This window comes from Oncorhynchus nerka, linkage group LG20, assembly GCF_034236695.1.
Source record: "Oncorhynchus nerka isolate Pitt River linkage group LG20, Oner_Uvic_2.0, whole genome shotgun sequence".
NCBI classification, from domain to species: domain Eukaryota; kingdom Metazoa; phylum Chordata; class Actinopteri; order Salmoniformes; family Salmonidae; genus Oncorhynchus; species Oncorhynchus nerka.
Genome location: NC_088415.1, coordinates 80,326,542 through 80,352,178, shown reverse-complemented (window position 1 = coordinate 80,352,178; position 25,637 = coordinate 80,326,542). Strand labels below are relative to the sequence as shown.

Here is a 25,637-nt window from a genome sequence, read left to right as displayed (position 1 = left end):
AACCCAACCAAGCCGCACCGCTTCTTGACACAATGCCCACTTAACCAGGAAGCCAGCCGCACCAATGTGTCAGAGGAAACACAGTGCACCTGGCCAGTGTCAGCGTGCACTGCGCCTGGCCCGCCACAGGAGTCGCTAGTGCGCGATGGGACAAGGACATCCCTGCCGACCAAACCCTGCCCTATCCTGGACGACGCTGGGCCAATTGTGTGCCACCCCATGGGTCTCCCGGTCGTGGCACACGGTCGCCGGCTGCGACAGAGCCTGGACTCGAACCCAGAATCTCTAGTGGCACAGCTAGCACTGCGATGCAGTGCCTTAGACCACAGCGACACTCGGGAGGCCGGAAAGCACTTTGAGACTTAATCGCTGCCAAAGGTGCTTATACAAATGTGTCATTGTACGCTGATGAGTCATGTTATGTTCTTTTAAATCCACAATTTGGATCAGTCCACAGCCTCAGAGGATCTAAATCATTTCCCTAACCTCTGGATTACAACCTAATTAAGTGTACTATATTACGTATTGGATCACAATTGTTTTTTTACATTTGACATTACCATGTAGTTTACCAATAAAATGGTCTGACGGTGAAGTGGGCATAATAGGTATTCATATCCCGAAATAAATGTACTTGTTCACTGACAAGGATGTAAACAAATTTGTGCACAAAATTTGAGAGAAATAAGCCCCTTGTGCATATTGAACATTTCAGGGATCTTTTATTTCAGCTCCTGAAACTTCGGACCATGTTGCGTTTATATTTTTGTTCAGTATATAATTGCAGCATTTCCGCAAAAATGCCCTAGATTAAAAAACAAAACTGGTTAAAGAAAATTGTGATAAATAAAGAAGTATACAAGTTTAATTTAAGGACGCAAAAAATGACAGCTGTGCCATACAGACTGCAAAACAGTTGGAAAGAGATTTTCGATGTACCGATTCCATGGCACATGGTTAATGAACTGATACACAAAAAATGTTGAGTTTTTTCAAATAGCACTGCAAATAGCACTGCTGTGTGATATGAAAACTCCTAGTCAATTGATCAATAATATAATAATACTCTTAGCAAAACATTTGATCTTTAATTTACAATCTGTAGAATCTTTGAGAATAGAAAGGTTCAGAACCTTCGTGAAACATCATAGCACAATTGAAAAATACTGTATATAGCAAATAGAATATTTAACAAAAAATATATGGGGGATTGAAAATGATGCAGATAATTACATTGATAGAGGTTACTATCTATTTGCAATACTAAAGCTCGTCTACCCCCCAAAAATCTATTGACTCAGGGGTGTGAATACTTATGTAAATGAGATATTTCTATATTTCATTTTCAATAAATTAGCTACAATTTCTAAAAACATGTTTTCACTTTGTCATTATGGGGTATTATGTGCAGATGGCTGAGAGAAAAAAAAATGTCAATCAATTTTGAATTCAGGCAGTAACAACAAAATGTGGAATAAGTCTAGGGGTAAGACTACTTTCTGAAGGCACTGTATGTTTGTGTGGACCTGTATGTGTTTATGGATATGTGTGTCTATATTTGTGCATGTGAGAGTGTGTGGGTGGGAAAGAGAGAGAGATGGAGTGTGTGTGTGTGTGTGTGTGGGTGACAAAGAGAGATAGATGGAGAGTGTATGTATGTGTTTATGCATGTGTGTTCGTGTCTGATGTGTACATGTGGGTGTGTGTGTGTGTGAGAGAGAGAGGGATGTGTGTGTATGCATAATGTGTATGTATAGATATGACCTACCGGAGTGCCAGAGACCTGGGGCTCAGAGTCGTCACGGGGGTACATCCTGACCACAGGGCAGCGGAGGATGGCAATGCCCTCGGGCACCAAGGTACAGTAGTCCTGGATGCACTGCAGCCACCACCACACGGCATCACGGCAGTTGAAGCGGGCACAGATGCCCTCGCCCAACAGGTTGGGGATAAGACCGTGTCTCAGGGTGCCTGCAAATGCCAGGATGATGTTTCTGTAGGAAAAAGAGACATTCAATGAATATATCAACTGTACTCCAGTGTAATATCCAGTGGTGGAAAAAGTACCCAATTGTCATTAAAAAAAAGTAAAAGACACCTTAATAGAAAATGACTCAAGTGAAAATCACCCAGTAAAATACTACTTTAGTAAAAGTCTAAAAGTATTTGGTTTGAAATGTACTTAAGTATCAAAAGTAAATGTAATTGCTAAAAGATACTTAAGTATTAAAATTAAAAAGTATAAATCATTTTAAATTCCTTATATTAAGCAAACCTGACGCCATCATTTTCTTTCTTGTTTTTTTAAATTTATGGATAGCCACGGGCACAGACAGAATTTACAAACATCATGTGTGTTTAGTGAGTCCGTCAGATCAGATGCAGTAGGGATGACAAGGGATATTCTCTTGATAAGTGCATGAATTTCACAATTTTCCTGTCCTTCTAAACATTCAAAATGGAACGAGTACTTTTGGGTGTCAGGGAAAATATATGCAGGAAAAATAACATTATTTCTTGAAGAATGTAGTGAAGTAAAAGTTGTCAAAAACATCGATAGTAAAGTACAGATACCCTCAAAAAACGACTTAAGTGGTACTCTAAAGTATTTTCACTTAAATACTTTACACCACTGGTTATATCTTTTCTAATAGCTAAGAAGTTCAATTAGGATACTACTACAGTACAGACAGAATACACACCTAGCCTCCAGGTGACGACCAGTGACCAGCATGAGTCCACGCAGAGCAATGAAGGTGTCTCGGCCCCAGCAGCGGAAGATTCCAGAGGAGAAGTGAGGCAGACCTGTGAAACAGGAAGGCAGAGATGAATAAAGGAAGAAGACGTTCAAATGCAGCTGAAATTCTAACACCAATTCTCAAAACGGTACCGAGATACAAATAGGACTTTGTCAGCTGACAGCTACTGGATTGGACTGAAGCTTGTAGAATTGTGTCAGCTTACAAATACCAAGCGACTGACTACAATAGACCATTTTGCTGACCAACAATAGACTTAAACACCACTTTCGTGAATTTCAACAGAGAAGAATTATGGTTATTAGGTTGGCATCCGACTACTGTTTACAGAAGTAGAATAGAATATATAATAGAAATTGGTTGTTGCTAGCAGACCTGCGGCCAGGGAGATGCAGCACTGCTCCTTCTTGCCGGTGTCCTTGTTGAGGCGGTAGGGGACGTCGGGTAGTTCCAGGGACAAGGGAGGCAGAGCCGGGAAATTCCCCACACCACCCATCTGGACCGAGCCCAGAGCTAGCAGTTTGACAAAGGTCGAGCCGTTCTGGACGAAACTGAAAGAGACAGAAACCAGAAAAAAAACATGGTTTTACATAAAAAAATATTGTGCACCATTACTGGACAAAACTGAAGACGCCACAAGAAAATACATATGTTGTAAAAAAGGATAGAGGTTAAAAGTTATTGTCAAAAACATTTAATGGTATGGTTCTGGGTTTCGGCATAAAATACCCTTAAAAGGTCCTTTTTTAATACAAATATTCTCACTAAATCTAATCATTTAAGAATATTCCATTCTTCTATTGCATCATTTCCTCAATGAATGTTGGGTATGAGATAAATGTTATAGGGTTGTTTGTGTGAGACATCCAGGTGCAAGATTTTAATTTGACCAGTTTCTCACAGCTTCAGGAAATCTGAATTATTGTGTGGCTTATAATTAATGGAGATTTTTGTAGGGGTTGTTACATAATTAGAACAATTCAAGTCTGAAATGTGTAAGTGTAAATTACAAACTTTAGAATCTTTTTAAAACCTTGAATACACTAGAAGTTTGCATTTCCTGCTGTGGAGGACATTTCCTGCAACATGGTGATCAAATTAAGATCCTAAATTTGTACCTGGACATCTTGTTGAAGGTGGTGTCAAGAGCCGTGGTGTAGACTCCCACTAAAATGGCATCAAAGTAGCAGGGGATGAGATAGCGAGGGATGTGCTTCAGATAATGGAACATCGCCTTGAGCCACTTCCCCACCTGGAAACAACACATGTTATCTGGATAGCACCAAACTCAAAGATTATGACAACGGAAAATGGTGACAATGATGATAATCATCTTCCTATTATCATACTGCTACCACAGTGGTTGATTTAAAACTCAGGTCTTAGACCTTAGCTGGGCTGAGTTGTAGGATTAATTTCTATTTACAATAATCATTGTCAAGTTCAGACCATCTTGTTTGTCTACTTCTTACCATCATAAGGCCTATAAAAAAATCAAAACGGGATTCATTCATTCAGTTTAATTTACTGTCACTCAAACCTCTCACCTCTCCGAGAGCGCCACTGTGGCACACCAGCCTGTTACTGACGTAGTCGATCATCCAGTCCCCCTGTCTCAGGTTGTCACACACCGGGTGGCCCAGGTCGTTCTTGGGACGAATGTCCGCCATCACTGACAGAAGACCTGTATGAACACAATGAATCCCGTTTTCAATGTCTAAATCCAGTTTCATTCAACAATATGTGTACAGCTGCTTGTAGACACAGCTCTAGGATGAGCTAACCAACTCAAATCCTAACCTTAACCATTGTGGGGGATGGAAAAATATCTGACCCTGTATCAGATCAGTGGTTGGGGCAACTTCCACAATGTGTGCTGACCAGGGTTAGGATTAAATCAGTCAATTCAGGAAGTAAACTGTAAAATTCCAATTTACTCTGAATTGACCGAATTTAAATGGAATTGACCCCAATCCTGGTGCTGACTGGACCACCTCACTGTGCACTGGGGCAAAATTGGGCTCCCGAGTGGCGCAGCGGTCTAAGGCACTGCATCTCATCCTGGTTGGAATCCAGGCTGTATCACAACCAGCCGTGATTGGGAGTCCCATAGGGCAGGGCACATTTGGCCCAGCATCGTACAGGTTTGGCTGGGGTACAGTAGGATATCATTGTAAATAAGAATGAGTTCTTAACTGACTTGCCTAGTTAAATAAAGGTTAAATACATTCTTTTTTACTGTACCTTGCAGGCCACCGTACTTAAAGCTGGTCCAGGAAGGGATGTTGTAGCAGCCTCCTCCGTCCTCCTGTTCCTCAGAGTCACAGCGGAACAGCAGCATGTTCATGTCGCCCAGAGTCAGCTTAGACATGATCCTGAATGGGGACAGAAGATGGAGTCACATAACATTAGAACACACCCACCTGAGAGCACAACTGGAGACGACAGAGCCCTGCTGATCAGTATTTCAACACAAACTGTATGGACACAATTCATCACTATACAAATATATAGCCACCAGGAAAAATCAAACATACGCTTACAATGGCTTGAAAGGTATAGTAACGCTTTTCCAATACACTTGGTGAGTGAATTCGGAAAGTATTCAGACCTTCAGTTTTTCCACATTTTGTTACGTTAAAGCCGTATTCTGAAATTGATTAAATTGTTTTTTTCCCCTCATCGATCTACACACAATACCCCATAAAAACAGATTTGGAATAACTGAAATATCACATTTACATAAGTATTCAGACCCTATACTCAGTACCCTATACCCATGACAGGTTGCAGTTGTAAATGAGAACTTGTTCTCAACTGGCCTACCTGGTTAAATAAAGGTGAAATAAAGGGGAAATAAAAAATACTTTGTTTAAGCAGCGACTACAGCCTCCAGTATGGGTATGACACTACAAGCTTGGCACATCTGTATTTGGGGAGTTTCTCCCATTCTTCTCTGCAGATCCCCTTAAGCTCTGTAAGGTTGGATGGGGAGCGTCGCTGCACAACCATTTTGTTGTCCTATTGCAAGGTGAACCTTCGCCCCCAGTCTGAGGTCCTGAGTGCTCTGGAGAAGGTTTTCATCTCTCTGTACTTTACTCCCCTCATCATCTTTCCCTCGATCCTGACTAGTCTCCCAGCCCCTGCCGCTGAAAAACATCCCCACAGCATGATGCTGCCACCACCATGCTTCACCATAGGGATGGTCCCAGGTTTCCTCCAGACGGGACGCTTGGCATTCAGGCCAAAGGTTTCAATCTTGGTTTCATCAAACTAGAGAATCTGGTTTCTGATGGTCTGAGAGTAATTTATGTTCCTTTTGGCAAACTCCAAGCGGGATGTCATGTGACTTTTACTGAGGAGTGGCTTCTGTCTGGCCACTCTACCATAAAGGCCTGATTGGTTGAGTGCTACAGAGATGGTTGCCTTCTGGAAGTTTCTTCCATCTCCATACGAGGAACTCTATCAGAGTGACCATCAGGCTCTTGGTCACCTCCCTGACCAAGGCCATTCTCCCCCTGATTGCTCAGTTTGGTCAGGCAGCCAGCTCTAGGAAGAGTCTCCAAACTTCTTCCATTTAAGAATGATGGAGGCCACGGTGTTCTTGCGGACCTTCATTGCTGCAGAACTTTTTTGGTACCCTTCCCCAGATCTGTGCCTCAACACAATCCTGTCTTGGATCTCCACGGACAAATCCCCTTTGACCTCATGGCTTGGTTTTTGCTCTGACATGTGCAGTCAACTGTGGAACCTTACATAGACAGGTGTGTGCCTTTCCAAATCATGTCCAATCAATTGAATGTACCACAGGTGGACTCCAATCAAGTTCTAGAAACATCTCAAGGATGATCAATGGAAACACAATGTACCCGAGCTCAATTTCGAGTCTCATAGTAAAGGGTCTGAATACTTTTGTAAATGTGATATTTACATATTTTCTTTTTAATACATTTGCAAAAATGTCTAAAAACCTGTTCTCGCTATCATTATTATGTGTAGATTGACTCAGAAATGTTTTTGTTTAATCCATTTTAGAATAAGGCTGTAATGTAACAAAATGTGGAAAAGTCAAGGAGCCTGATAACTTTCCCGAATGCACTGCATATGTTTGCAATGCAGTGTGTGTGTGTAAAGGTACATTTGTGTGTTTTTGTGTGATGTATACTCACTGTGCCAGTGGTATCTCCAGTATGGTTGGTGTGTGCTGGTCAGGCAGACTGCCACGCTTGTACTTGGGGCTGAATTGGATCAGGTGATGTCTGATGACTCCCACCAGCCCCTGAGCCTTAGGGTCCAGACTCACCCTGGTGAGGGAAACACATATACACCTCCAGTCAAAAGTTATGGAACACCTACTCATTCAAGGGTTTTTCTTTGATAGTGAAGACATCAAAACTATGAAATAACACATATGGAATCATGTAGTAACCAAAAAAAAGTTTTACACCAATCAAAAATATGTTATATTTGAGATTCTTCAAATAGCCACCCTTTTGCCTTGATGACAGCTTTGCACACTCTTGGCATTCTCTCAACCAAGCTTCATGAGGTAATCACCTGGAATGCATTTAAATTAACAGGTGTGCCTTCTTAAAAGTGAATTTATGGAATTTCTTTCCTTCTTAATGTGTTCCAGCCAATCAGTTGTGTTGTGACAAGGTCAGGGTGGTTACAGAAGAAGATAGCACTTTTTGGTAAAAGACAAAGTTCATATTATGGCAAGAACAGCTCAAATAAGCAAAGAGAAACGACAGTCCATCATTACTTTAAGACATGAAGGTCAGTCAATACGGAACATAAAGAACTTGAAACTTTCTTCAGGTGCAGTCGCAAAAACCATCAAGCACTATGATGAAACTGGCTCTCATGAGGACCGCCACAGGAATGGAAGACCCAGAGTTACCTCTGCTGCAGAGGATTAGTTCATTAGAGTTACCAGCCTCAGAAATTGCAGCCCAAATAAATGCTTCACAGAGTTCAAGTAACAGACACATCTCAACATCTACTGTTCAGAGGAAACTGCAGTGATCAGGCCTTCATGGTCAAATTGCTGCATTGAAACCACTACTAAAGGACACCAATAATAAGAAGAGAATTTCTTGGGCCTACAAACACGAGAAATGGACATTAGACTGGTGGAAATTTGTCCTTTGGTCTGGAGTCCAAATTGGAGATTTTTGGTTCCAACCGCAATGTTTTTGTGAAATGCTGTGGGTGAGCGTATGATCTCTGCATGTGAATTTCACACTTAAAGTTTCGACAGGCAAGCTGGCTTCATCAGGGTATAATCACAAACAGTGCAGGGTGACTCGTTTATATAGTGTCAAAAGACACACAGGTGTCGTAATCATGGCCAAGTATGGCCTAATATCATTGGTTAATTCTCAAATATTAAAATGGCATACAAAGAACAGCATACAAAAAACAAATGGATAGCATGCGATCATAGATTAATTTTAGACTACACAAGCTTACAAACAATTACAATGGCAAAACTCACAATAATCACAAGAATGGTTTCAGATCAAAGTCTACGTTGTTGAGACCAAAGGGAGCAAGGCACACTTAGAATTCAAGACACACTTAACCAGCATGGCTACCACAGCATTCTGCAGTGATACGCCATCCCATCTGGTTTGGGCTTAGTGGGACTATCATTTGTTTTTCTACAGGACAATGATCCAACACACCTCCAGGCTGTGTAATTGCTATTTTACCAAGAAGGAGAGTGATGAGTGCTGCATCAGATGACCTGGCATCCACAATCCCCCGACCTAACCGATTTGGGGTCAGGCTAGGAGACATACTGTACAGGCTCTTCAAGGCTGGAGAGATTCATGGATTTATGCCATGAAAGGTCAGCCAAAAGCTAGAGGGAAAGGTTTCTTCCTTCGAGCTGAATTTGAACCAGCGACCTAAGGACCACTGCTATTTTATCTACAGTCCTCCGCTCTACCAACTGAGCTATCGAAGGGGTGCAGAGTCAACAGTATTATCTGTGAGTTGTGAGTGGACAATAGGGACTAAACAACAGTGTACAATAGGGGGCCAAACTGGACAGAGAATATCCTTCATTGGTGTGTGTTACAATAGACTATGCTTTGAAATTCTATTTAATGGGTGTATATATTGGTCTGCTCATCATGACCTCTGACCTGAAAGCGATGACGCTGCCAGGGGTGAGGCGCTCGAAGATGATCTCCTGGACAAACTCACTGCTGCCCTTAGACGTCACGCCTGCGTGTTTTACAACACCACTATCTTTCAGCTGGGGTGACAGGGGACACAGAAGACCAGGGGTGAATAATGTTTCACTACCACACAAAACAGTATGAAGGTCCACAATGGGCGATTGAGAGGAGAGTTGAGGACAATTATGAAATGGCTTTTGCTGGTCTATATAACCAAATATTGTGTGTAGATTGAGGAGGATTTTATTGTTCATACATTTTAGAATAAGGCTGTAACGTAACAAAATGTGGAAAAAGTCAAGGGTCTGAATATTTTACAAATGTACTGTAAACTAAATGGCATTCAACAGAAACTGACAAACATTCCAGACAGAATACAGACACAATACCAGCTTGAGAAATGTAACCAGATGCCACTGAAGCTTCTTGTTTTTCAAGAGCCAGTCTGAAAATGGATTTGTTTGGTTTGAGAGGAAATATTTGTCACAAGGCGATCTTTACTGCTCAAGCCCATTGTGACAGGAGGCCTAAACAACTCATTATTACCCACATTCCCAGCGTCACGTCACCTGGATGTGCTCCTTAATCTCCACGGTGTACTCCGGCATGCCGTTGATGTACTTCTCGCACTTCTTGTAGGTGCCGGCTTGCCGGTCAATGATACGCGCCTCCAGAATGACCTCCTCAATTTTACCTGGAGATAGAGAGAGATGAAGGGGATTGTGTTAAAATAGTAGGTGCATCCAGGTCAGTAGTGTTCTCCTGTGCCTCTAAGATGGCTGCCATTTTCAGCACATTCTAGAGTTCTGAAGATGAATGACATAGGCCACTCAAGTATTGTATTTTTATAGATAGCCCATTCTGAGGGCAGTGTCTTGTTTATGGTAACAGTGAAGCATCACACCAGGGATAAACATGGGGGGAACCTCCTTCCTGTACTGGTGGTGTTTGGGGTTATGGAAGGCAGTGCGACACACGGCCACCACAGACTGGTGGGTGCTGGGACAGTGACGTGTCACCGCTACAATGTCCTCGTCCACCTGGTCAACGTACACCTAGGAGAGGGCCAGGGGACAAGCAGTGTTACAAACAACTTTTATCAGGCAAATACATTTCCACATTCACACACACATACTGACCTGAATACTGTAGGGACAAAATGATCCTTTGGTTATTATCGACTCCTCTTCACATCTCAAAGGACTAAATAGGAGTAACTGCTATGTCATATCTATTTAATCCAGTCTACAATTACCATTCACCATGTTGCCAATACCCATTCAAAGGCCTATGGATATGGGCAAGAAATTGGTTTGAGATTGAGTCAGACGAACACCCATTCCCCCACACACCCACCTGGTTGAAGCCCTTGGAAGCCAGTTCTTGGTGCATTTTGTTGAGGGCCAGCTTGCCAGCGATGATACCCGTCTTCAAGTTGACCTCCCCGGGTGACGAGGCCTTGGCTTCAGGGTTCCACTTGGGGTAGAAACGCTCCTCCTTGACCACTGAGATCTACAGGCAGACAGGCAGGAGAGATGGTCACTAAAGAGTCTAGTCCAGGCAGGAGAGATGGTCACTAAAGAGTCTGGTCCAGGCAGGAGAGATGGTCACTAAAGAGTCTAGTCCAGGCAGGAGAGATGGTCACTAAAGAGTCTGGTCCAGGCAGGAGAGATGGTCACTAAAGAGTCTGGTCCAGGCAGGAGAGATGGTCACTAAAGAGTCTGGTCCAGGCAGGGGAGATGGTCACTAAAGAGTCTGGTACAGGCAGGAGAGATGGTCACTAAAGAGTCTGGTCCAGGCAGGGGAGATGGTCACTAAAGAGTCTGGTACAGGCAGGAGAGATGGTCACTAAAGAGTCTAGTCCAGGCAGCGGTGCTCAAGTACTATTTGAGAAGGTCCAGTCACACAAATTTCCTAGATGGCAAAGGTCCAGATGGATATTGTCATTTAATCAGCATAGTAACAAACCCCCACAGCAGGTAACCTAGTGGTTATAGCGTTGGACTAGTAACCAGCAGGTAGCCTAGTGGTTAGAGCATTGGACTAGTAACCAGCAGGTAGCCTAGTGGTTAGAGCGTTGGACTAGTAACCAGCAGGTAGCCTAGTGGTTAGAGCGTTGGACTAGTAACCAGCAGGTAGCCTAGTGGTTAGAGCGTTGGACTGGTAACCAGCAGGTAGCCTAGTGGTTAGAGCGTTGGACTGGTAACCAGCAGGTAGCCTAGTGGTTAGAGCGTTGGACTGGTAACCAGCAGGTAACCTAGTGGTTAGAGCGTTGGACTAGTAACCAGCAGGTAGCCTAGTGGTTAGAGCGTTGGACTAGTAACCAGCAGGTAGCCTAGTGGTTAGAGCGTTGGACTAGTAACCAGCAGGTAGCATAGTGGTTAGAGCGTTGGACTAGTAACCAGCAGGTAGCCTAGTGGTTAGAGCGTTGGGCTAGTAACCAGCAGGTAGCCTAGTGGTTAGAGCGTTGGGCTAGTAACCAGCAGGTAGCCTAGTGGTTAGAGCGTTGGACTAGTAACCAGCAGGTAGCCTAGTGGTTAGAGCGTTGGACTAGTAACCAGCAGGTAACCTAGTGGTTAGAGCGTTGGACTAGTAACCAGCAGGTAGCCTAGTGGTTAGAGCGTTGGACTAGTAACCAGCAGGTAGCCTAGTGGTTAGAGCGTTGGACTAGTAACCAGCAGGTAGCCTAGTGGTTAGAGCGTTGGACTAGTAACCAGCAGGTAGCCTAGTGGTTAGAGCGTTGGACTAGTAACCAGCAGGTAGCCTAGTGGTTAGAGCGTTGGACTAGTAACCAGCAGGTAGCCTAGTGGTTAGAGCGTTGGACTAGTAAACAGCAGGTAGCCTAGTGGTTAGAGCGTTGGACTAGTAACCAGCAGGTAGCCTAGTGGTTAGAGCCTTGGACTAGTAACCGAAAGGTTGTAAGATCGAATCCCCGAGCTGACAAGGTAAAAATATGTTGTTCTGCCCCCCTTCTTAGGCCGTCATTGTAAATAAGAATTTGTTCTTAACTGACTTGCCTTAAATAAAGATTAAAAAATGTAAATAAAATAAAAAATATTCACACCCCTCTTATTGGAGTAGAGAACATTTTGCAGTTTTAAACATAATTTCCTGCAATTCTACAAATGTTCCTATGGGCCGGAGAGAAATGTTGCAGTTATAAATCTCCTTTCCTGAAATTCTACATATGATACCAGGGGTAACTAGCTACCATCATTCTAAACTCCTTGGCTTTATACTTAGTGATTTAAGATATTGTGACGCTATAGTGGTGTATATGCTTTTAAGATATACAAATATCTGTCTAAAAGTCATTATACTGTTATGACCAAGAAAAGGTGTGAGAGTTACCTGGTGAGGCACCATCTCATCATATCCCCTGGTGCTGCCAGAGCAACAGCAGGCCATTGAGACGATGGCAGAACTGGGGAGCGAGTCATACGAAGAGCGGAGCTGGAACATAGACAACAACAAAGGAATTGACACACACCAAGGTTTGTGGTTGTCTCTTTTCTGCCACTAGGGGAAATGTTCCCAGAGAGTAAACATGGAAACAGCACACACACCTCACTGGAGTTTCATATTGTGCTGGAATTAAACCAAAAGTTCATATTGAAATCAACCAGGCTCTCAACAGATCACCTTGTTGCAGGAGAATTTTCCTGCAATGCACACAATAGCATACCACTTAGAATGCATGGACAATATAATTGCTTCATTCTAAGCAGCAGTATGCCAGCTATTGTGCATATTGAAATAGTGCCTAGATATTTTATTTACAGCAATGAAACAGCAATGGCCACTATAACACTGTGATGTACCTGAATAGCGGAAGTCAAGGATAGGCTAAGAATAAAGTACCTGGATGGGGCACTCGTTGTCGTGGGTGACGTCCAGGAACATGGCGTGGGCGATGCTGGGCACCAGGGGGCGGAGGCTGGGCTGGACGAAGGCCCCGACAGGCTCCCCACCGTACCGGTACACAAGCCTGCCCTCCTCGTGACTGTCCCCTGCACTCATTGCCTCTGGAGGGGCCAGGAAGGGAGGGAGAGGGAGGGAGGGGTTCACAGTTACACCACTCTATTAGTTTGTAGTCTTTTCAATCACATACAATGGTGTCAACATGCACAATGGTGTCAACATACAGCAATTGAGGACGCCCGTTGGTACAATGTTTCATTCACAGATGCAGTGATGCGTTAACCTGGTCTCAGATCTGTTTGTGGTGTCTTACCAACTCCTATGGTTATTAATGACAATAACCAAAGGAGTTGGCAAGACGGCACAAACCATTCTGGGACCAAGCTAGTGGTGTGCAATCCTACCTCTGATGAGCGAGGTAATGCCTAGCTTAGTCACAAAGACATTGTCCAGGTCCTCGCTGCCCGTGAACAGCTCAGCCACCACGTACAGACTGGGCCTCAACACACGAGCCACGTCCAACATGTACTACATGTCCACATCCACAGGTCAGTCAACGTTGTGTTAAAGCACAGAGAGGGTGGGGGTAGAGGGTAGAGGAAGGAGAGGGAGAAGAAGTCGAAATGTAGGGAGGTACGGCGAAGCTAAGCAGGAAAGCAGGTTAGTATGGAAGAGGGGGTTCAAGGTTCAAAAGAAAACAAGCCAAACACCAAACACAAACCAAACAAAGAGACAGAAATATGAGAAGGGAACCGATAAAGGGGTGAGGAGGACGCCAATGATAAAGGTCAAAAGGTCAATGAGGTGTTTAGACCAGGAAGTAAAAGAAAGGTGATATGTTTAATGCAAAAATGTTTAGCAGAGAGTGAGATAGTATGTAAAGTGAGGTATAGGAATGATGAAATGAGGATTGTAAATGGGAGATATTAGAGACAAGAGAGACACACAGAAAGAGACAAAAACAGAGACTAGATTTAGTGTCATGCCAAAACAAAACGTTTCAGGTAACACTTTATTTTACAGTCCTAAGATGGTATTTGGTGTTTACTCAAAAATGATGTTGTAACCAACGATACTTTCTGGTATTTGCTTTGAAGACACTGGTACCAGATGTTACAAATATATCTGTTTTTCAATTAATCTCAAAGACACCAAAATGCAATTATGTCATTTAAATAAACATTTTCAATTGAATGTCTAGTAAACACCAGATACGTCAAATAAAGTGTAACCTGGGATTTAACCCCCACCACTCCAGTGCTGTATCTACTACATGTCAACGTCCAGTACCTCTGACAAGACTGGTTATCCCCAGGCGGTTAACAAACACATTGTCAATCAGCTCGCTGCCCGTAAAGAGCTCAGCGATTACATACAGGTTGGGCCTGATCGCCCTGGCTGCAGACAGCATGTGCTACGGAAGGAGAGTGGTTTCAGTAATGACATTGTTTTGTCACTTTACAGTGAATTATCACTAACTTTACTCATACATCAACTGTATCAATTATCTTGGAAGATACCTGAATCGTATTAATTGGCCATACAGTAACGTTATGGGTTTCATAGATCGCATGGCCTACATGGAGTGTAATAACAAACTCAATGGCTCAGACTGAATGGAATTGTGTACAGTACCTCAGCGACATGCAGAGGGGTGGAGTGACAGTTGTCCAGGCGGACCCCAGCGAAGTGCTTGGCCGTGATCTCTGTGTACTTCTGCATGTGGGCCCACAGGTAGGGACAGTCCTCGGGCTTGTTGCCGTAGCGAAGTTTGACACTGTCGCCCCAGCAGATCAACTCTCTCCTGATGTACACGTTGGAGCCTGGAAAGATGGAGAGGCATTTGTTTTCTTTCAATTCTCAGACTTGGCCTTTAGTAACACTGGGAATTATATTTACATCACACTGGCTCCCCCTTGTGGAATGATCAGGTTACCACAGAACCAGCATCACAATTTCCAGCTTTTTGTGTATAGAGTCTGAACTAAAAATGTATCTTTATATTCATCTCTATCACTTAGGCTAAATATGTTTGGTAATATAAGAGTTGTTCTTAATCAGAGTGACTTGATCACGCATCTCTACACTGTTTGCATGTCATTGACCCATAGAGAGACGCTGGTCTTTGCCCTGAAGAAAAAAGTGTGCATAACGTTATCTTCCTTAGCTGAATGCGCTTATTGCAAGTTGTTCTAGATAAAAGCACACGTTTGAATTATTATAATTTAAAACAATTGACTGAGAGCTCCAACATCCCCAGAGCTGGGGAACAGTGGAGAAACAGCCGAAGATCGTCAGAAGTGAAGATTATTTTGTTGCTGCCTAAGTGCCAGCCGGCACAATGGGCAGGAATGAATGAATGTAAAATAAAAAGTATGGACCTGGCTCAGCAAAGTTCCTAAGAGGGTCATCTCCCATCACCCAGCCGTTGTGAGCCAGGAAGTGACGGGCCTTGTCTGGCTGGTCCATCATTAGCAGGTCTTCCTCCAGGCTTTTCTCCTCGAATGGGAAGGTGAAGTATCTGTCAACATACAAACGCATTTATTTATTTGGATCCAGAATGAGATGTGTAAACAAATGATCCAAATTGTATTTAGATGTGCATGACTGCTTCGGCTCTAAGGAAGGCACTCCTGTTAAAATAAGCTTAGCATGATATAATCGCTGATGTCACAGATGGAACTCCCCATTTTTTCAATGCCAGGAAATAAAGTGAATCTCCTTCTTTAACATTACAGTCCTAATACTGTAGACCTTGTTTCTGAATCTGTTTTTATATTAATGTGAGTGAAGTAAAATCATTAATCAAGCCTTTTAAAATCTACATACAGTCAGCACACACAGCATACCTGGTAACAATAGGGTCTTTCCTGGTGACGGGGCCCAGCTTGGGCCCGTGGTCAGCCAGGCGCTCATAAACTACATTTCCCACGATGCAGTTAGCAGCCTGTTTGGAAAAAAATAAGCAGAACAAAGATGGACGGACTTCATTACCCAGAAACATGTATGGTACATACCAGAGCTACTGCTGGGGGTGGCGGGAGTGTGCCCTACCTGCTCCTGGTGCTGTAACATCTGCTGGTACTGCTCTTTATTGATCTCCTCCAATCTCCCCCACAGCCAGTTACAGGCCTCCAGAATGGCTTGAGGACTGCGGCTGGACAGGGACAAAGAATCGACAATGTGCAGGATGAGACTTGGCTTTAGATTTGGGGATCGATTCATTCAAGAGAATCTACTCAATGAACTGATGTTAAGTCATGATCATCGTTTCAACACACACACACACAAACCTGTGAGGCACAAAGGTCTCCAGAGCAGAGTCCATGTCCACTTTATTTCCGAACCGCCTGAACTTGGGGTCCTGGATGATCTTAAGTCCCTGTTTACCCTCAGTCTTCTTCTGGTCTGGTTTTGCTCCTGAGTCCAATCACATAATACCACAACATATAAATGACTTCATCAATACCAACACATTCAAGCATATCCTCAATACCAAATCACAATTTCTCTGACTGAGAAATTATAGCTGTCAAAAAAGGAACATTGGATAATGATAAATCAACAACACTTTTGCAATTTCTCCTCATTTATATGATGTTTATTTTTTATGGAGTCATTTGTTTCACATCAGACATGGACAAACTGAGGTGGAGGTAGGTGCCTGTTTGACTGTGACTTGGCTCTACTTCTCATGCGAATCCATACATGGTCACTGTTTGGACAGGTGGAGCTCATAAGAAGAGGAGATGGTTACTCTTTTGAACAACAGTCTGACATAAGGTGTTTATAAATCAAAGGTGTATTCATTAGTGCACACCATAGCAAACCGTATTAAACATTCTGCAATGAAAACGAGAGTTTGTTATTGGACAAGTTCATGGAAGTAGGTAGGTCTCTCAACGTTTTGGCCTGCTTGCTTCCTTGTGAATACACACAATTTATTATAATGACACAGGAGATGTCATGAACAGAAAGATAAAGACAGTGCTGTACAGTGCTCAGTTGAATGCTCCCACCTTCTGTGAGCAGGGTCCTGAACTCCTCCACAGTGCACTCGATTTTGACCTGGAAGAATTCCCACAGCTTGACCTTGGGGAACACATGCTCCCACAAAACACTGCGGATCGCCTTAGAGAGGTAAAATAAACAAATAAAGGTTTAGGTCTTCACAAAAGGAGCTCACAATTTCATTAAGACAAACCGAACGAGGTGTTATGTATAAGGCCCTGGAGTTTTTCCTGACCACATCTGACATGACCAGGAAAAACTCTAGACCACCATTATAGTGCTTTTGCCAGGGTACAAAAATTAAGTAAGCTTTCTTTAAAGGTCCAATGCAGCCATTTTTATCTCATTATCAAATCATTTCTGGATAACAATTAGGCACCTTACTGTGGTTCTTTTCATTAAAATGGTAAAAAAAAGAAATAGCTTGTTAGAATAGCAATTTCTCAAGTAAGAATTTTGCTAGGACTGTCTGGGAGTGTTCTGAGTGGAGAGGGGGAAACTGAAAACTATATGTTATTGGTAGAGAGATTTGTAACTCTTTCTTATTGGTCTATTGACAAATTTACTCCATGGTGATGTCACCAGGCAGGCCAAAACTCCATCTCACCAAAACATGCTGAAATTCCAGACAGTCTCTTCAAACAGCTCTTACACTAAAAGGGGATTATCATCTTTTCACTATTTTATTCCAACCTCAGTGTGGAAATATATATAAAACACAGAAATATCAAATGTTTGACTGCACTGTGCCTTTAAGTTCCCAGTTTGAGGATTCCCTCCTGCTTATTCCCTCCTGATTCCAATAATCCTCCAACCGGGATTTTTTTTTTTTTTAAACATGGGAATTTTGGAAAGGTTGGAATTTCACAATCCTAGCTGAGAAAGTAAACCTCAGACACTCACATTGAGGTGCCCCTCGTTTTGGACCTGGGCGGGGAGGCCCATAGCAGCGTACTTAGCGTCAGCCATGTTGCAGGTCATGTGCCATATGGCCCGGTCCAGCACCCAGGCTGACCTCAGGTGGGGGGAGTTGACCAGGTTGTAACCACACTCAGGATGCTCCTTGATCCACGGGCTGTTGGCGGCTGCACAGGCAGGGAAAGCACACATAGCAACAGTTACCACACTGAAATCCTCAGTTATGGAGGACATTGAGGCCTTTGTCAAGGAATATTACAGTGGGGAATGAAGGTTCATTGATTCTATGCAGACACTCCCTGAGAACTAACCTTCTATCAGTGGTAGGATAATCGTTGGGCACATGACCAAAATGGCAGCGGTAGTATCTCTGCACTCGAGTAAACCCTAGAGACTTTTTTTTGCATGAAAAATGTTGTTTTTATGTAAAACACTGAAAATGTTCACTTTTGATCTAGGTTATTTCCCAGATAATACACTGACCACAGATCATAGAGTTCAGCAGGTTTCTGGACATCAGTCAGCACATGGCCTTTAAGCTGCCATGGAGATAAGGTTTCTCTGACCATCTGACCTTTCACAATACTGGGTCTTGGCCATAGAGTGCTGCTCTCAAGACCTCATCCTCTCCAAGCCTTACCTAGGTTTCTGAAGCAGGCTACCTACAGTACACTGAACCTTATTACAGACACTTGCAAACCATAAAGGATACAACTGCCCTGAATAGAAACTAGTAGACAATAGAAAAACAACTCAACTACCTCCAAGCAAACACCACACTCAAACACTGAAGACAAAAGAAACCAGCGCTGAACCAATGGCAAGGAGCCACTTTGACACAGGTTCCATTCAAAACACATCTAATCAATAGGAGCTTGAGTCAGCGAAAGCATTCTCTCTTTTAGCTTAGCATGCTAGTCACATAGATTCTGTTATGTAACAGCTGGGCTGCAGGGCTACACACACACAGACTGGGTTCACCAGCAGCCATGACCAAGTGGTGCAGAATTATCTAGGGAGGGTATTTTTAACACGCCACTCATCTTTAAAGCTCGCACTAGACTCGAGGACCATGACTCGTCATTATTTTAGAGACTGTGGCCTTTTCCTAGTGACCTTTCCCTAGTCTACATTCAGTAAGAGACATGCAGTATGCAAACATTGGCTAGAGTGGGACTTTAAAAATGTTGTAGATGTAGAGGTTATTTGATGATATAAGACTGTTAAACTATGAATTGTGAGACCTGCCTGGCTCTTTGACAATGCTGGTACTTGTTCTCAGGACTTTGAGAGGAACTGCTCTTTAGGTATGGCCTCACAGTTACTGACTGTGAAGCAACATCTCTAACCTAATATGCAGCTGTTGCAATGACCCTTCAACCAAACAGACGGAGACACACACTCGCATAGGCACACGTTCACCCCACGTCCCACCTACACACCTGTGTGATTGTAGACCACGTCAGTGATACAGATCATATTCCACTCTTTCTTCAGTTTCTGCACCAACTCTCCCACTTCTGTCCAGGTGTAGTTCTTTCCCGGTGGTGAAAACTCTGGGTTCAGGCTTAGTTGGTCAGCTAGAGAGTAGCAGGACCTGGATATCCCTAGAGTCTGGAGTGGGGTGAAGTGGATCATGTTGTAGCCTGTGAAACAAACAAAATGAATTTGTTAATATCCAAGCATTAGAGCTAAATGTTCTCAGTTTACTAAGTTGATTAAGTTTCATATGAAAAACTCAGGGAATGGCGTCCTCGCATGGCATGACAGCTATGCTTTCCATTTCACTTTAATGCATGTACAGTTATTACTACTACATACAGTATGTGTTTTGGAACCAGCTTGTTAATGATTAAACTAACCCTCTTTCTATTGTCAAGTGAGGACAAGCCTGGGATATTGCAAAATGACAAGATGAAAATGTAGTGTAAACATTGACTTGGAACCATGAACTGAACTGGTGTCCGTAGGTGACCTAAAACTAATTCTGCCAAACCTGTTAAATGGGATTCAAACTTCCTGGTGAGACGACGGACTTACAAGACTATTCTTTGCTCTTGATCCAGGAAAACTGCAGGCATAACACACCTAATACTGTACAGCTAATTTAGTTGATGACTAGTTGAATCAGGTACTCTAGTCCTGGGTTGGAACAATTAAAGCCCTACACAGACTAGACAGCCCTCCAGGACAAGGATGGAAGAGATGTACAGGTAAAAGCAGGCTGGCATAAAGACGTCACCCTTCTCTCTCACCAGACTCCTTGGCCACCCTCAGTCTGGCTGGCCAGTCATCCAGGTGTCCCAGGCATTTGGACAGGTAGGTCTGGATGGTGATACAGTCCAGATGGACGTGGTGGTTGTCAGCCCCGGCACGCAGCACTGGGTCCACCACTATGTAGCCACCGCCTGACTTCTCCTCATGGCTGGGGGTGAAAACATGTAGAATATTTACTTATAGTGGTGATATCAAGCATTGTATAAGGACAATAAATGATTATATGAAGACAATCTGGACAATGGTCCAACTTGAACATACAACACGAAGCTATAGTTGCTCAGTGATGTTGTGGCTCATGTAGAAATGCAATATGAATACTGGTCTCTATTACAATAGTGCTTAACTCTCACCCGTGACCAAAGTAGTATTGGTATGATCCAGCGATCTGTAGGTCTAGGGTGCAAAACTTGTCAGAGTCGTCCTCTCTTCCCATGGGGTTGTGCCAGGCCAGGGCCTGGAAGGTGTGACGGTCAAAGTGTTTGCCCGGAGCAGGGTAGTTAGTGTGCACATGCACATGTTTTCCCTGGAGAGTAGGGCCCAGACGGAACTGGAGCTCAAAGCCTTAGAAGAAACATATAGTACAAACAGGCCTGAGCATACAATACATTTCTATGATTGTATGCTGCAAGGCACATGGATCATGTTACGTCCCCCCTTTCGCCATGCTTTTGAATGCACCACTAACGGATTACAATCCGTTTCAACCAACATTTGCTACTCATTCTCCAAAAAATGCAAGAAAGGAGATTTTACACATTGCTATTAATGAACCAGCTAACAAATTTGGGACCAGTTTCCCAGACACATATTTTGCCTAGTCCCGGACTACAAATAATCTTCAACTCTACATTGAGCTTGATTTTCAGTCTAGTACTTGGCTTAATCTGTGTAAACCACCCCTTAATCCGCTAAACCACCCCTTAAAGTCTAGTTGCCATAGACCAGGGATGGGCAGCACATTTTTCTCGCCACCACCATGGCAAAACAAGTAGAATTCCATGAAATTACTTAGAACATTTCCAAATCTCTCTGTCCCAGGGCAAACTATGTACAATTTCAGAAATTAACTCTAATACTTCAAGTTCTTTTCTCCACTGTCAAGAGGGGAGGGGGGGCAACAAAATACTTCACTTAGGGCCCCCAAAAGGCTAGGGCCGGCTCTGACTGCATGTGTGGGTATGAATGTGGGTAGGTACGCAGACCCGAGAGCCACTGCGGCCCCCTCCCGCGATGAGTTCAGATTTTTTTGTGGCCCCCACCCCTTTAAAGTTGCCCATCCCTGCCCTAGACTATAAGTTATTGATAGATATAGGAATAACAATGAGTTGTCTGATCTCTGAAAATAGATTCTGCTGATAAGCTCAGCAGCAGCTGCCTTATCAAGGTATTCCTCTTTAAGGAATACCTAGGATAGGATAAAGTAATCCTTCTCACCCCCCCCCCCCTTAAAAGATTTAGATGCACTATTGTAAAGTGGCTGTTCCACTGGATGTCATAAGGTGAACGCACCAATCTGTAAGTCGCTCTGGATAAGAGCGTCTGCTAAATGACTTAAATGTAAAATGTAAATGTAATGGTTGAGACTGCAACGCTGCAGTTGCTCAACTGGAGAAGTGGAGTGATACTGGATCTCCACTATTTCCTGTTGTTGCTCTACAACTGTACTTGTGGTTTATGAATATAATTTAGGCAATGAACAAGATTATTTGAATCATCTAAACCAGAATCTCTTCTTAAGGACGAAAACTATGTTGGCTTTGTCTCATAATAGTATCATGTTACCAGATATCACTGAATTAAAATTAATAATGGCTGGGATGAGGCTATTAGGGATTATGTATAACGTCAGTGTTATCTAGAAAACGTTGATGCATTTGTATACTGGAAATCTTGGATGACCAACAGATTTCTGAATTCATGCAATAATTTGGTCTATATTAAACTAAAATAAGGCAACACTCTCACCTCACAAGAACAACAAAAAAATTACTACAAAATAACAAAATGTTCAAAAACTGCAATGCAACAATACAGGGAGGGACATGCCTGTGTATGCCTGCAACCATACTCCCCATGGGCTATCTATAGAAACAGCACACTAGCAAATATTTCTACGTCTCATGTTTAAATACCACCTTAACTGTAACGTTATTCTCATTCTCAATTCATCAATACCATGGTGGCCTAAGTCATGCATAAAAAGGGAAATAATGTCCAGGTACCTTGGTCCAGGCGGAAGAGTGTCCTTCCCAGCTGTTCCATATCGTTGAGGACCTGGACTCTGACTTGTTTTGTCTGGAGGGACATTTTGACTTTGCCTATATAGGTCGTCCTTTACTGTACAGGGGATGATGATTTGGATTTTCTTTTTCCGAGAACCTCCTGTTGAAAAAAAATGTAATATGTCACCAGCCATCAACAACATATTTCAGCTGTCTAAAAATAGTTACATTTTAGCAGCCTATTGCAGTTTCTAACATAATATTGTTGACACGTTGTGACAGCTGAATGGTGTGGTTGAAATTGGACAACTGGATCCAGTTCTTAAAGATCAATGCATTTGGAATGTGATAATAGTCACTACAAAAGGTGAAGTTCTTAGAAGTGGAGCTGTCACTTGACGCAATTGGCAGGCAGACTTTTATCCAGAATTGGAAACCATGTAGCTAGCCAATTGTCCTGTTTAAATCCTGTCCATTATCAACTAAATTCGGCAGACCTAATTTTGAATCTTTTTCAGTTGTTCAGTTGTATCCCACGGCTCCTCGCGTCCACAATGCGCACATCACCAACACGCACTGTCAACAAACGCCCACTTGAAATTGCGCAGCGCATGAGTGTCCATATTTAAATCATAACTCATTCTGGATAAGGTCCAGAATTCAGTCGCTTAAAAGGCCAACCAGACTATTAAATACTCGATCTACCGTGTCCAGTCTGTCGGCCACTCACTAAAGTATAAGGACCAAGCAGACAACTACAAAACCTGAATCTGCAAGATGCGAAAACTGTACACAAAATTCTGTTGAAACATTATGCGTAGCTTACAAACTATCGAAAATAAAAAGTTATGCACCTGTAACACCAACCTTTAAATACTCAACGCATCGTGAAAAGTTGCTTTCATGTCATTTGCAAAAATACAAAGTATCGGTATTTTTCCTGTATTGAAGAATAGGCTTGGCATCTGAGCAGGGGGGCGTGTCGATTTCTTTAACCCGACTACCGTACATTTACGAATATAAGAAAGCTGTATTATCATACTTTCTTGTAGACAGGTGCAATACAAATCTTACCTGTTTGGCAACATTATGGCCTTATTACAGCGCACCATTCGACTGAAACACCAAATGTTGCAATATAATTTATTAAATAAGTAACGATACAATATAGAACCGCGAACAGGATTGCGCTGCTTCTACAGGAAGAGGACGTGTGTTAGGTAACATGTAGGAAACATGACTGCACTGCAGAACTCAATAGAGTTCACGCGCTTTAAAGAACGTTCTCGATGGAGTAGTAAGGTGAAAGCAGTCCGAGAAGACGTGGCTGTAGACGAAATCCAAGGTGTGAAGTCGGGGAGATGGTTTTCCAACAGCAAGGCTCAGTGCAACATGGCAGTGTTGCCATTGTTTATAAAAAAGATTCTTTATAATGTCGAAATAAACAAGTCTCCAACCCCCATATCACAAACTGAAAATATATGTGTGTATATCAATGGAGACTGCTGAGGGCAGGACAGCTCATAATGATGGCTGAAATGGAGTGAATGTAATGGTATCAAACACATGAAACCATGTTTGATACCATTACATTCACTCCATTATACTCCATTCCAGCCATTATTATGAGCCATCCTCCCCTCAGCAGCCTCCACCGATGTATATTGTAGTATCAATTGGTGAGAGAGAGCCTCAAATATTACATTCAATTGTACATATCCCCTTGGTTCCTGATTAAATCTTTGGTAACGTCTTTGGTAACGTTCGCATGGGTCAAACAAAAACACCCTAATGATTGGTTGACAATCCAGCTTCCCACAATGCACGTGATGGCTGCAGGAGGAAGTTGGTGAAGAGCAACTTCCGAAATTTGCAGTCCACTGCAGTCAAAACTGAATGACCTTTGATCAAATGGTTTTTGTCAATTTCATGCAGTCTTCATGTAGGCGCAAGTTTGGTCAATTTTTATCCACATAACTCTTTGACCACTGATTGTCACCAAATTGACAAAAGTCATCCACTCTAACACGCCCAATATTACTGTGTTTTCTATTTAATCATGTGGTATATATGTATTATTTTCTGCAGCTCATTTCACAACTACAAGAACATTTCCAATTTGACTTTTGGGCACGTTGACTGTGGGCACGTTGGAATGGATCACTTTTTTCAAGTCAGTCACCTCCTTTCAAAATGTGTTGCATTATGGGGTTGGAAATTGTCCCGACTTCCGCCAATATGTCAACTGCATCAACTTCATCCTGCAGCTATTGACTGAATTGTGGAAGGCTCTATTGTCAACCAATCATTAGGGTGTTTTTGTTTGACACCCAAACATAACCAAAGACATGACTGAAACAAACGTTGCAGAGATTCATGTATAGTGGATACATACAAATGAATGTGTTATTTGAGGCTGTCTCATTGACTGTACATTGAACACATATTTTAGTATGTCACTGTGTGATATGGGGGTTGAAGTGTTTCTCGACATTACAAAGAAAAACTTGAATAAACAACTGCAACACTGCCATGTTGCACCGAGCCTTGCTGTTGGAAAACCACATCAGTGTCTGACTTTCAACTGTCGGAGATGCACCTCTCACCGACTACTCTCCTTGACTTTTGTCTGCAGTCGGTTGTTTTAGCCTCACCATTCAAACGAGCCCTGTGTCATTATCTGATAAAGATGTATAGTTGAAGTCGTAAGTTTACATACAGTCATTAAAACTAGTTTTTCAACCACTCCACAAATTCCTTGTTAACAAACTATAGTTTTGGCAAGTCGGTTAGGACATCTACTTTGTGCTTGACACAAGTAATTTTTCCAACAATTGTTTACAGACAGATTATTTCACTTATTATTCACTGTATCACAATTCCAGTGGACCAGAAGTTTACATACACTAAGTTGACTGTGCCTTTAAACAGCTATGACAACAGCCAGTGAAAGTGCAGGGCGCCAAATTCAAAACAGTAATCTCATAATTAAAATTCCTCAAACATACATGTATTTTATACCGTTTTAAAGGTAATCTTGTTGTTAATCCCACCACAGTGTCCGATTTCAAATAGCCTTTACAGCGAAAGCACCACAAACGATTATGTTAGGTGACCACCAACTCACAGAAAAACCCAGCCATTTTTCCAGCCAAAGAGAGGAGTCACAAAAAACACATAGAGATAAAATGAATCACTAACCTTTGATGATCTTCATCAGATGAAACTCATAGGACTTCATGTTACACAATACATGTATGTTTTGTAAGTTCATATTTCTATAAAAACAATCTGAGTTTACATTGGCACGTTACGTTCACTAGTTCCAAAAACAT

General features: G+C 42.6%; 1 protein-coding gene across 5 annotated transcripts in view; it reads right to left on the bottom strand.

Moving 5' to 3' along the window:
- The window catches only part of LOC115103201 (glycogen debranching enzyme-like), a 30,980-nt gene extending 7,709 nt beyond the window's left edge, over positions 1-23,271 (bottom strand). The window contains exons 1-26 of one of the 5 annotated variants that reach the window (XM_029623962.2): positions 23,170-23,271; positions 22,303-22,462; positions 20,431-20,641; positions 20,056-20,225; positions 19,243-19,446; positions 17,786-17,967; positions 16,891-17,002; positions 16,165-16,291; positions 15,926-16,028; positions 15,721-15,818; positions 15,253-15,392; positions 14,507-14,694; positions 13,276-13,399; positions 12,812-12,975; positions 12,302-12,403; positions 10,307-10,462; positions 9,855-10,005; positions 9,520-9,644; positions 8,915-9,027; positions 6,929-7,063; positions 5,004-5,134; positions 4,307-4,443; positions 3,878-4,011; positions 3,135-3,310; positions 2,703-2,805; positions 1,769-1,994 (exon numbers count right to left, since the gene is read on the bottom strand). In XM_029623962.2, coding sequence (XP_029479822.1) covers positions 1,769-1,994; positions 2,703-2,805; positions 3,135-3,310; positions 3,878-4,011; positions 4,307-4,443; positions 5,004-5,134; positions 6,929-7,063; positions 8,915-9,027; positions 9,520-9,644; positions 9,855-10,005; positions 10,307-10,462; positions 12,302-12,403; positions 12,812-12,975; positions 13,276-13,399; positions 14,507-14,694; positions 15,253-15,392; positions 15,721-15,818; positions 15,926-16,028; positions 16,165-16,291; positions 16,891-17,002; positions 17,786-17,967; positions 19,243-19,446; positions 20,056-20,225; positions 20,431-20,641; positions 22,303-22,387 — 3,597 coding nt within the window. In that variant the 5' untranslated portion in view covers positions 22,388-22,462; positions 23,170-23,271. The other 4 variants (XM_029623963.2, XM_029623961.2, XM_029623960.2 and 1 more) reach the window with 4 other exon arrangements.
- Between the last annotated feature and the right edge of the window lie 2,366 nt (positions 23,272-25,637).